Genomic DNA, 13097 nt, shown 5'->3' with positions numbered 1-13097 from the left:
CTGAAATATCCTGCCAATTAACCTTCTCCGGTCCTGAGCTGTTGCTGAGGGGGCTAGGCAAAGAGAGGAAGGTTGGTAGAGTACAGAGTTATCAGGTCCACAGTTTATATGGAGTTTAGCACTTCAAAGAGCACTGTATGTTTGCCATTTAATGTAACCTTGTAACGTTTCAAATCGCAAGAGTCTGGTTTCAGGACAGCAATACATAAACTGTGAGATCCAAATATACTACTTCAAATGCAGGTCACAGCGATGACAGTCAATTAAAATCAAATGCCCCAGGTGATATCTGTAACATAGACATCCTGTGCCAGCTCACAGCCATAAATCTTGCTTCCTGGTATTTCTTCCGTGGCATTAGAGACAGCACTTTTTGGCAAGAAAAAGTGAGCAAAGCCCCTCTGCTACCAATTACACAGAGATCAGCCTGGAGTAGCTCTGCTGCAGTCAGTGTAAATTGCCTCGGATTTGCACCAACAATTTGGCCCAAATCTATAGTAGCTCGCTCTAAACTTATTCCCTAACTGAAAAACAAGACAAAACACTGTCTGAAATGAAACTACTTGAACAACCGACTGTGGTTTAAATTTAAATCTGACTCATAATGGGATAATATGTTCCACAGCATCTTCCTCCTCATACCTCCAAGCAGGGAGGGAGGCCCTTAAAGAAAAGGGAATTGCCACTGTCTGAATGAGCAGATGGTTCTTCCTAGACCTTGAGCCAGCTTCACATGAGCCCTTATCATGGACCAGACCCTCTCTGACCAGGAAACACGTAAGGTCTGCTCCTGCTTGCTTCAAATTCTTCATTGCAATCCAAAGTCCCTCCCAGGCTTTGACTTGGTGCTGTTCATTTCTTCTGATGCTGAGCTCTGATCCGTGCCATGGCACATCTCCCTCACCCACAGCCTCTCAGGTACTCCCTACACACAGCCTCTCAGGTACTCCTACACACAGCAGCCTCGGGTAATGATGATGACAAAAAACAGCGCTTCGGCTGCATTTTTTTGTGATGCTTTATGATGTGTTAACAAAACATGGTAATGCTTCCATAGGAAGAAATTATTACTTGTTATTGTTTGACCGTCTGTACAGACCTTAAAACCAATATCACAATGCTTTCTGAACAATGTTTTTTTCCCCTACGAGGCTTTCCACTTATCCAGCTTTCTGTGGTGGTGCCTACTTATTTTTATGGAATGCTTATTCATAAAAGACAAGGTTTTTTTTTTGAAGGGTGCAGGGACTTTATTCATAAATACAGAAGCACCTTAATAAAAGAAAGATGTGATGAAGTCTTCAAAGCAGGCAAGAACACTGATGAACAAAGACATTCTCATAACAACTGAGCTTTATCTGATCAAATTCCAATAAAGTCTGCATTTGGCATAAATCTTTAAAAACATAGCAAAGGCCACAGGAGGATGATAAAACTTGCTTATTTAATATTACTCCTCCTCCCTCCCCCAAAAGTATCTCATCCTCTTAATATTTTCTGAATTTCAGTGCATGTTTAGAAGCATACCGAGCAAATGCAGCACGGTGAAAGGACAGGAGGAGAAGTGTGGGAGAGCGCTTGGCCACCTTAGGTCACACTGCCACTTCCTTCTCTCCTTCCCTCCAGCTTCACACTCTCCAACATGCTGATGATCACCAGCACCACCAGCAGATTAACCCTCACTTCCAGGCAGAAGGAACAACAGAAAAGACTGCACCTTTAAGGAATTTAATTCAGTGGCTTCCCTTAAACAGAACCAAGAAGAGACAGAAGCTTTTATACCAGCCTTATGAAAGAAACTTAATTCCTACTTCTATAAGTTTTATTATTTTCCATCCTAAGACTACTTAATATGTACACTGGGCTTGCCATCTGTGCAGGAACACACAGATGTGGCTGACTAATCCTTAAATACCAAGAGAAATATTCTGTGTGAAAAGACATTAAAGAAACTGTTTCAGCTCTCGGGGATTACCACTCACCCACTGGCTTTGTGAACGTATCCAGGGATGCACCTCCATGAAAATTAATCTCCAAGGACGTACCACCCAGAGAAACCTTGGAGAGCAGCAGACCTGGCAAACAGATCCACAGTCTCTTGCTCCCACTGTAAATCAGACAAGTTGCTTTCTGCTCCAGCCCTGTCTCTGAGGTGAGAACAGAGTCCTGCTGTCGCCGCACCGGGGGCCGGGAGTGAGGGGCCACAAGCCTGGCTTGCCATGCCAAGCAGCCCCAGACTGCCTTCCCGGAGTCAGTGCAAACAAGGGCTGCAGGAAAACACAAAGCCCTTTTCTGATGTGGTTTGGAAAAGGGAGCCAAGTATAGCCTGGGGAAAGCTTAGCTGAAAAGGTGCAGTCTTGAATTTATTTTTTCATTTTAAGGGGTAGATCTGTAAGGTCAGAGAATCACAAAAAGAAAGAATCAGGAGGAGAAACAAAACATTTATTTTCTGCTTGCTTATTATTTCCATTTACTCGGCACGTATGTCTCTAGCTGTTCCTAAAATAGTCCTTCAGAGTAATATTGACCCTTCTGCACCAGTGGTATATATACTACTACTAAACTGCCACTGGACTAAATCAGAGAGCTCTCAGATTGCATTCAGGAGACATGCATGTGTTCAGGGACAGACACTTTCCCAGTGAACCACAATAAGAGAGCTCTGACTCCCTCCAGAAGCCTTCTGCCTTTCTCTCTGTCTGAGAAAGATGAGAGGACACAGGAACAATCATGCCCTGAAACTGCAGGTATGAGAAGAATTTAAAAATCCCTCATCAGTAAGACCTCCTGAACAAAGCAAAAGAGTGGGCAACCTGAAACAGTAGGAGGGGAAAAAAAAGGAGAAAAAAACCCCTAATAATTAAATGTTGCTTATGCAAGATGAAAAACCACATTGTTCCTTCTGGGCACAACAGCCCTGGCAAGCCCAGCAGATATCTCGCAAGACAGGAAGCAGTGCTTATGCACAGAGGAGGAGCGGCAGCTGCACATGCCAACTCCACCAGTGAGCTCCTCAGCCAGGCTCACTCTCCATGCATGGCTTTTCATGCTGATAGTCAAGACAATCAAGTAAGCTTTCAGTCCTTACAGAACATATTTGCCTCTCTCACCTCTGCTGAAATAAGCATCTTCCTCTTCTCCTCTTTCACCCTCCTGCATTTCTACCTTCTTCCACTACCTAAAACTCTACCTACACTATCAAACATTACACAGCTCTGAAGCTCCTCTAGCATCACTGTGGCATCAATAACTCCTATACACTCTTCCTCACCTTAGCTCCTTAGATTTTCTTTTTTCTCATCTCTACAATTCATATCCTAAGTTTTAGGAGGCTTTCCACAGCACTGTCCCACAATACGTCAGAATATCTCAACTTTGAAGGGATCCATAAGGACCACGGGTCCATCCTTTTCAATTTCTTCCTGCTTTTGCTTTTCCTGTTAAACATTGTATGTTAACCTTATGTATTGTGAGGGAGATTAGATGCAGTGGTATTTAGGGACTTGGATAATCCCGCAGTAGATCTGCTGGCAAGGAACGCATGCAGTTCAGACTGGCCATCACGGAGCTAAGATACTATCTCCATACAAAGTTTTGGGGAGATCTGCATACAAGATTACAAGAAATAAATACAACCAAAGTGGGGAAAAAACAACTAGCAGAAGGCAGCTACAGAAGCTTGTAAGAAGTGAAGCAGAAAGAACTAACACGCAGCTTTGACCATTTTAATTGGTGCTCCGCAAGGGAAACACTCCAGTGACAGCTTGCCTCTCTACATCCAAAGTAACATGCCTAAAATATGCCTGGCACAAGCACACACTCAGAGCTTGCTGCCTCTGGCTTGCCTGTTACTTGGTAGAGAAAAGACCTAATCCTACAATAACCTACACTCATTACTCATCTAACACTTCACTCAGTATGCCCCACCCAGCCTAAAAAAGAAACTGCCTTACTCACCAGCTACATATCTATCTAAAGGACCCAAATACTTGCCCCAGATGCAGATGCCAGTCATTTCCATGGGCACTGGGCTTGCTGGAGTCAGCCCCTCTCAAATAAGCTCTAGCTGTTTCTCATCACAAGGTGAAATCCTAGCCAAGAAAATGTCCTTTGCTGAACCTTTTTGTGTCCCATGTTCCTCAAACAGGGAAAGGCAATGAACCGAGCTCAGGCAACCGCAGCTGTACTCCTTTCAGGTGGCTTACTAACAGCTTTCAAAAGTAGAACAGAAAGCCCAGAGATGCCATCAGCTCCTTTTAGGATGTCTGAGCAGTGAAGTCAAGCCAGAACACAGAATCATTTCAACAGGCAGATGTGGCAGTGTCACAGGGTCTTGTAGTGCAATTCTTGGTGACGGCTGTTACATAGAGATTACATCAGCAACTCTCATTATAGATTCCTAGCTTTCTTTTTTAACAAATGACCTATCGTTTACTCAATTTTTCTGCCAGCCTGTCCTTGGGAAGGAAGACAGATAGGTCAAAGCTTTGAAGCAAAGCACTCAGTGATTACCTGTGGGTCTGAATCACATTCGACTGGGAATCATGCCTCTCCTGTATTTAAACGATATCTAAACAGCCCAGTGTGTCTTTTCCTGCTGTCAGCCTCTAAGATTGGCTTATACTGTAATTTCAGCAAACATATGAACCCAAATTCCCCCCTCCGTGATCCAAGTTTGACTTGTACTTCACCAGACAAGGCACTGAACACTGAAAGTGAGGGAGAGGACTAACCCAAATTTGCACCCTCTGGTTCTGAACTGGACTCTATAGTGCTGCAAACCCAGGCCAGTGCTTGGGCATTATCTCATGAGGGGAGCAAGAACAGAGTCAAAAAGTGTCTCAATACACTTTTACAAGTTGGTATCCTATCTGGCAGAATTTTCAGCAGAACATGTCCGGGGTTGCTGGAATAACCACAAGTTTTAATCAGTATATAACTGCTGGGAGCTGAGCCCCTTTTGGTTGCTGTGTGTCTATGTAAAGTGTATTAATGCTTTAGATGAAAGACTCTCTAGATAGTATCTGCAGAAATGTATGCACCCTATGTAAGTGAATTTTTTGGCTTTGAAGTCTTTAAATTACATCAACCTTATCAACACACAGGAGCTGAGAGAGTCACGCGGTCATTTCCTTCCTCACTCCCCAGTCCCTGAATTGCCCACTCCCTTGCCTCAGTCCCTGGGCTACTACATACAGAAGGCACGTCTGAAACTGCTAAGTTATTCCTGATGAGAAATGCTTAATAGGCTTCTCATGAACATTGGTCACAGAGGGGAATTTGACTTCTACGTAAACTACAGTACAGGCCAGGTGCTGGGAGACAGAGATCCCAAGGATGACTTGCTTGATGTTTTTTTCTGTCACTTATCGTTACATGTTGAAACTCTGAGGCACAACTGCTAATAAAAGTTTACAAATTTAGGTTTCACAGATTTTGAATAAAGACCTTTGTAGGAAAGGCAAGGTAACTAAGAGGTTACTTGGGAAAGATATGACTCATCTGCGTCTCCCCATGGTTTGTTCCACTTGCTAGATGAGTACAAGGTGGGTGTGCTACAAAAAAGAAGGGGAGCTGATGCGTGTGGTACGGTGCCACCATACCTGGTACAGCTCTATCCTCTGCTCTGAGACCCGTGCCTTCGAGTTCTGCAGGCGGAAGACCCTGAACTCAGCCTTCACCAAGTTGGAGGCATTCTTCTCCATCGCCGAGACGTCAAATCTGACAATTCGGAAGTAAAGGCTGTAGTAGCTTGGTGGTATGGCATCTGCAAGAAAACAGTGAGATTTTATTACTTCTCTTTAGTGATAAAATACATTGTTCCTTCAAACAGTGTAATACAAGACAGATTTGGTAAGGAAAATAACTGCAGTGTGATTCAGTTTCCAATGGGCAATTTAACATTATTAACAATTTAATAATAATTTTTTAAAAAATCAACCCCACATTTGTTTGGTTATAGGAATCTCATATTAATAGAGATGATTAACTATCTCCAACTCTACTTCAGGTCACATATTTAAACCTCTCCTCTTTCAACATCCTGGTGGAAAATCCCAGATGCTTATAAACTGGGGGAAAAAAATCATAGCAGTTGGTATCTGGAAAACACCTTCAGACTTGCTCAGAATTAACAGTGATCCACTAAGATGACAAGCATTAGCAACTCATCTGACCTGTACGCCTCCAGAATATCAAGCATAAATTAGACAGCTTTAGATTTGGTTTCATATTTAGTTATTAAAGCATTCTATTGGAACAAAATATTGATTCTGACTATACTGACAAGGGTAGGAAAAAAAGAGGAAGAAGAAAAAGAGGGAAAAGGCAAGCAGTAAAAACTATAAATGTAACCACCTCTCAATGTATATTGGGGGGAAGCAGAAAAAGACCAGAAAAAATGGGCTCAAGTCCCCAACAACATTGTTAAGCATATCAGTGTAAGTTTAAAAACAGTCTCTTCCTCTTTCCCAGCTGTTAACCCTGACCGAGTCTGAGCAGCAAAGCACTTCTGTGCAAGCCAGGTTACCCTAAAGGCTTCAGTGATCATCTGAAGCCTTTCTACTTCATCCTTGCCAGAGGAAAAAAGAGAAACCCACACAATGAGGATAATGAAATAATCTCATCCTCAACTGCAGACACACTGTGACAGGTGAGAAGAGCTCAAAATCCTCTGAAAAAGTACTTCCCAAAGCAGACCCTCAGTATGGTCCAAGAGGTAAGAGATATAAATATGAATGGGAAGCCACAGGCTTCCTTATGATCCCATTTAAAGGAAAATAAAGTTTTCAGTGCTCAAAAACAAACCCTGAAGCACCATGATCAGTGTTCTTGCTTACCAGGCTTATTGACAGAAAACTGCTACGACATTATAGTGAAAACTCAAAGAGAAATGGATGCAAATTACTCCTGTGCCAGAACTGCTTATCTCTCCCATGAGCAGCACATTAGTGCTGATCTCTCCCAATATATCAAGTGGAGGTCTACTGAGAAAAGCATAACTATGCAACAATGATCTTAATTTTGATACAGTTTGCAAATTCTTAGAGAAGCTACTCAGTTCGGAGATCTCATTCTCATTTAAAAGAAAAATGATCTCTTCAATGTATTTTTCTGCTATAGGAATCTCCAAGACTACTTTATGTTTTTCAGCCAAACCTAATCCTCCTAGGAATAGAATTTGGCATAATAATATGTATATATAAGATTGATGCTTCTAGGATGAGTTGTAAGTTGTCCTTCCCTGTCATTTATTTCAGGCATCAACCTACCATTTCATTCCCCATGGACAAGCCAAACTATCAGCCAGCCCCTTGCCTTACACAGAAAAACCCGTCCATCTTGACTTTGTTTCAGATTGAAAAGTCATATTGAACTGTCAGTTTGATTAACGTTTATCTTCTGACTTATTTCCAGAACTTTCTTGTGCTATATTTGCAGTCTTTTTTCAGTTTCTCTATTTTAGATACTGGAATTGACAAATCTGTGAATATGTATCTGAACGGATTTTGAACCATCTCTGCATTTACATTTTGTCTCTCTTTGATATACAAAGAAGATAGAGAAGGAATACTCTTTCAGTGTGCATATTTTTGTGCATAAGTGCATTCGTGCGCACAGTAAATGAGTATTTACCTTCCATTGGAAGGCAGGTGTCAGACAGCCACCATCAATAGGAATGAATTATTGTCTCAGATATTTCCTCTCTTACAAAAAAAAAAACAAACCACCAAACCACATAAGAAATCTGATTTCCTTATTCTATCACTCACGACAGTAACCATGAGAATTCAATTCAGGAAAGGCATTATTCACAGCTGAAAAAACTGTTTCTCTACTAGCTGTAACCCTTCCTCTGAAAAAGAATGGCTGGCTGCAGAATTGGGGTTTATGTGAAAATTAATCAACATTAAGACTGAGCATTGAGACCTGCAGCGCTCTTTAAGGAATCTGAAAGAACCCTATGGAGTCTACAAGGTTCTGGATTAGCCTTTAAGTGATCTCAGATGCTGCAATTTATCTCTCTTTGTGACTCCACCTTAACCTTACAGTTGTATCAATTCAAACTCAGTTGGATACCTCTAGACACCCCTCTAGTTTTGGCCCAATGACTCCAGGAGATGCCAGGATGACCCTGACTAAGTTAGTCTGCAAACACAGTTCCCCTTCTGCTGCCTAGACTCCTTAAGTATTCTTTGAACCATTATCATTAATGAGTGGAATTAAATCAATATGTTTCCTGTAGCTAGGAAAACAAGGATTTCTTTTGTTTTGGAGAGAGGGAATAGTAAATGCAATGAAAGATTCCACTTTTATCATCTTTAAATTATTAATTCAACCCTCAAAAAACTGAAGACTTCCAGCTGTAATAATCATAATCACAATCATCACAGTACAGTTGAGACAAGAGCTATAAAACACAGTTGGAGAAGATGAAGGCAGCATCCCTCCTCCTCCCTTTAGCCTGCTGAACACCAAGCATTACAACTTTAGCTCTTTTATTCTTTTTTGGTTTGGTTTTGTTCTGTTTTTCATTGAATGAGATAAAACTTCAGCAGCAGCCCTGCTCTGACAGAGCACAAAAGCACCAATGGGAGAGTTGCAGGAGTCCTATCCCAAAATACTCAAGTCTGTAGTATTGCTCCATGTTGGAGCATTGTTGACAAGAGAAACTGAACACATTCTCTGCCCAGTTGTGCAAAACAGCATGTAGACCCTCAGGCATTGCTTCTGGGAGGACAGCGAGATGGAGTCGAGCTCCCTTAAACTGAAAGTAGGAATGGAAGGCATTTGTTTCATGCTGGAGATATTCCCCAAATCAGGAATCTCCTGCACAAAAGGATGACACTTTTGCCTTCCACAGTTGTGTTTGATGAACTAAGCCCTGCATTTCCACAGCTTCCCGCACAAGTACTGCATGTACTGACACTTCAGGGGAAACAAAACACTCTGACACAGCTCTTCTGAGAGTTGGGCTTTCATTCTGGCAAGGAAAAAGACCTAAATTCAATTGTATCCAAACGAGACTTTTTTCCTCCTCTGAACTTTCATTTCTGTTATTGAAACAAGAAAAAAAAAATCAATTATATGCACAGCCGAAGTTAGGAAATCTAAACAACTTCTCCTTTTTTTGTTGGAAGAGGCCAGACAGGCCGACTTCACACACACACCCACACTGGAAAGGCTGAGAGCTTCAATCTAATCCTTCCATCAAGGGCTTGTAATAAATGCACCAAAGATTTATTTTTATTCCCTTTTGTGTTTATTAAACTTTAGAGGGTTTCTTTTCCTTTTTCTTTTCTTTCTGGTGCTTTGCCCATTCTTTATTATAGCAGCTACAAAACACGGAGTGCCCTTTCTTCTCACCCTCTTTTTTTTAATGCATTCCCTCCCTCCTTGTCTTTCTAACTGCAGTACATGAATGACCATGTAGTAAGCTTTGAAGCAGCACATGCAAATATTTATAAAAGTAGCTTGATTGTTATTAAATACAGTTGTTATGCTTTCCACACTCTGGCAAGCTTCCCTAACCCTTCTAACTATTAGGACCATTCAGGCTGTTTAGATTTCAGCTCACTGATAGCAAATCCTACTTTTTTCTTCTTTTTTTTGTAACAAGTAGCATAATGTGACATCCTTTTTCTCCTGTGTGAATTTTACTCTCTGCTCAACATACAGGTCCTTGCCATGAGCAGGGTCAGGCTGCCTTTAAGGACATCCAGACGAGGTCTAAGTGAAGCAGCATGTGTAATCTGCTGGAAGGATGGGCAGCTCATCAGCTATAGTGGCTGTATCTTTCCAGCAGGATGCCATCCCTCCTGTCAGGCACATTCTGGTCAAAAATCCCCTCCTCTTTTCCAGGAAAAGTCTCTCCAAGAAATTAGAAACTTGTTTAATGCATCTGGGCTCCTAAAGCCCACAGATAATTACTCTGCTCACCCCTCCTGACCCTGACGTGACTGCAGAATCCTGCTGGAAACTGCCTGTCTGCAATGAAAGGGGATATATAAATACTGTGAACCAAATTATGGAGGCAAATCAGTTGTACATCAGCTTTCCATTAGCTCTGAAACTCTATCCTACTGTGACATTAAGTTATGAGCACATCCATTTGCTAATCACTGCTCTTGGACAGACACACTTGTGTCACTCTCTGCTCTGACATCACTTCCAGACTCTTGCAGAAAGCCTTCAGAGTCAGATGCTACAAAAGCAGTGTAAGAGACTCACTCCAGCATTCCAGTTTTTACATACAAAGCTGTCAACCAGGGTGATGGAGCAGTGGAACAGGCTGCCCAGGCAGGTTGTGGAGTCTTCTTCCTTGAAGGTCTTCAAGACCCACAGGGACATGTTCCTATGTGACCTGATCTAGGTTGACCTGCTTCTCCAGGAGTTTGGACCAGACAATCTCTAAAGGTCCCTTCCAACCCCTACTATTCTATGATTTGCTGTTGAGGAGGGACACTGCACTGAATATCAGAAAAAGCCTGCTGGTAACACATTGGATAAGAACCCATGACAGAAACTGGCAGCTATGAGTCTCCCACTGAATCACCCCTAGATACAGAATTTATCCATGGCAAAAGGGCATGGATAGTTCACAATTCCACAATCCCTGATAACTTCAGTCTTGGTATTTACTGCATGTGAGTAGGTCAGCACTTAATAAGAGAAACAGACAGGCATACATGAAAGAAGACAGAGCTTTCTTCACCAGGACAGACAGAAGGAGAACAGGTTGGGGATCCAGTTACTGGATGACCCCTTCGAGCATAGGCACAACACAAGACTGAAACCACTTCCCTCTTTTACCACCAATACTGGCCCCTGAACTTGTCTCTGCAGTCATAAGGGGAAGCCTCAATACAGCTTCACTAAGACAGTGGATTTGAGAGTCCTGAGGTGATTCCCTTTGGACAAAACCCAAATAAACCAAACCTCACTCCTACAGGAATTCCTGATGCATCTCTTTAAACATGACTTTCTTTTGCCAATTACATGAACAGAAGCCAATCCTGAAGGTGTTTTCTTATTTCAGTAACTTCTTCTTATATTAGTTAACTTTTTCTTTCTTTCTAATGACAACACACTTGAGCTCCTGATATGCAGCAGACAATCCACGCATATAATTACTATGCCATAAATTGGCTATGAAGACTTGGTAAATGTCACTGGCAGACACCAGAGTGCTCAGAGCAAAGACACTTGGCAGTGCTTACACAGCACAAATGCATGATTTATTTTTTCTGCCTACACTGTCTCTATCAAGTTCCACATGTCCAAAAAATATGTACCAATGAAGGTCTAGGTAGCCATGGGTACTGAAAAGAATAATTACCTTATTACCAGATTTTTTGAGATATTTCCCACTGTTGAACCACTTGCTATTCCTCTTTTAAAACACACTGAGATCTACAACAACATATGAAAAGCAAACAACTCCAGAACATTCTCCAGATTGAAGAGAGAGTTACAATAAGGTAAAGATGGAATTTTCTGAAGATATGTTTATGAAATTATGTATTCCCTACTTAAAATCTGACAAGGGCTTTCTGGTTTTGCTGCTGCTTCCTCATTGCTTCACCACGCCTGAATCAAAAGACGACTAGCCAAAGCTATGACCTCAATACCACAGTGACCTGGTAGTCTGGTTTCCAGTTACCCAAATAGTTAACTCCTTCAACATACTCCTATTGCTCTGCAGTTTGATGGACTTTGACACATGGCAGAGCCCTTTTTTCTGTAGTGACAGAACTAGGTGTAATGGACAAAAGCTGGAACACAAAAAGTTCCACTTAAGGAAAAACTTATTTCCTGTGAGGGTGAGGGAGTCCTGGCACAGGCTGCCCAGGGAGGTTGTGGAGGCTCTTTCTCTGAAGGTTTTCAAAACCTGCCTGGACATGTTCCTGTGTGACCTGATCTAGGTGGACCTGTTTGAGCGGGGGTTGGTCTTCAGATGATCTTTAGAGATGCCTTCCAACTCCTACCATTCTGTCATTCTGTGACACTCTAAAGTAAATGTTTCTTGTAGTCTTGAGTTCTGTAATGGTGAAAAACATCCTGCAGTTGTCTTTGGGTCAAAATGCAACTGGTGTAGTAGCTACACTGAGATAGCATAATCAGCCACTGGAAAATCACAGAGTTAAGGCAGAGTTTACATTAAGTTCTCACAAAGATGAGTAAAATAAAACTCAAATCATTGGTGTTGTCATAGAAAAGCTGCTCCATGGGATTCTTGGTAGAAAATGTTAAATCCTGTCTTTGCAGATAATTTTAAAGATGCAAAGAGAAGGACATACTCAACTATTTGTGTCACTTCATCTCCACTAGCATAGTGGAGCTGGATATGAGTCCTACAGTGGGCATCAAACCCTGCTAAGAAAAGCTACAATCAATGTTTTTAAGGCTGTTAACAAAGTTTTTTTCTTTCTTAGTAATTGTTCTCCCTGAGCAGGGCAAAATCCTGTTTCAAGTTCAACTTCAACTATATTTACACGCTGCAGCTGAAACTGACTTTAGATGTTCCTTAATTTGATCTGGAGAACAAATGGTAAGGAGAGCTGTAATCACATCATTGAACTGTGTGATTTAAGTGAATCCTATTAGCCAGAAAGTCTTCATTTAAACCCTTGTTTTATACTGGACTTTCTACCACCCTTTCACTACTATTGCAATGAAGCTGCTAGTCTTTGTAGGCTCAGTCTGGAACACTGTTTGGCCTGAAAAAATCCATACTACCCACACCAGCTAGAAAGAAGGAAGACGAAATATCTATTTTTAACAATCAGCTATGGATTCTTCTCTCTTCCCTCTCTTTTGGGTACCACATGAAGAAAAACTGCTGAGTCAACATTACGTACATTTGTTCACCTCCTGTGAGACACAACACCAACAGCCAAGAAGTCTGGGCTATGACAGATACCCCAAATGAACCCTTCTAGAAAAAGGTTCAAACCCAAAAGCAAAGGAGAGTCAAATTTAATTCCAAAGGCAAAAATTGCAGGAGCATTTTGCATTATCTGAGAAGACAACCAAAGGCTTCAGAAAAAGTACACGCAATCTTTCTCCTGCAAATGACAAGAGAGGCACCGCTGCCT

General features: G+C 41.7%; 1 protein-coding gene across 1 annotated transcript in view; it reads right to left on the bottom strand.

Annotated features, from left to right (window-relative positions):
* Nucleotides 1-13097, bottom strand: part of TGFB2 (transforming growth factor beta 2) — a 64794-nt gene that overhangs the window by 17016 nt on the left and 34681 nt on the right. The window contains exon 2 of the mRNA XM_010205316.2: nt 5604-5767. Coding sequence (XP_010203618.1) covers nt 5604-5767 — 164 coding nt within the window. The remainder of the gene's footprint in view (nt 1-5603; nt 5768-13097) is intronic.

This window comes from Colius striatus, chromosome 2 (assembly GCF_028858725.1).
Source record: "Colius striatus isolate bColStr4 chromosome 2, bColStr4.1.hap1, whole genome shotgun sequence".
Lineage (NCBI taxonomy): Eukaryota > Metazoa > Chordata > Aves > Coliiformes > Coliidae > Colius > Colius striatus.
Note: the sequence above shows the minus strand (reverse complement) of the source record. Positions and strands in the feature narration are given on the sequence as shown.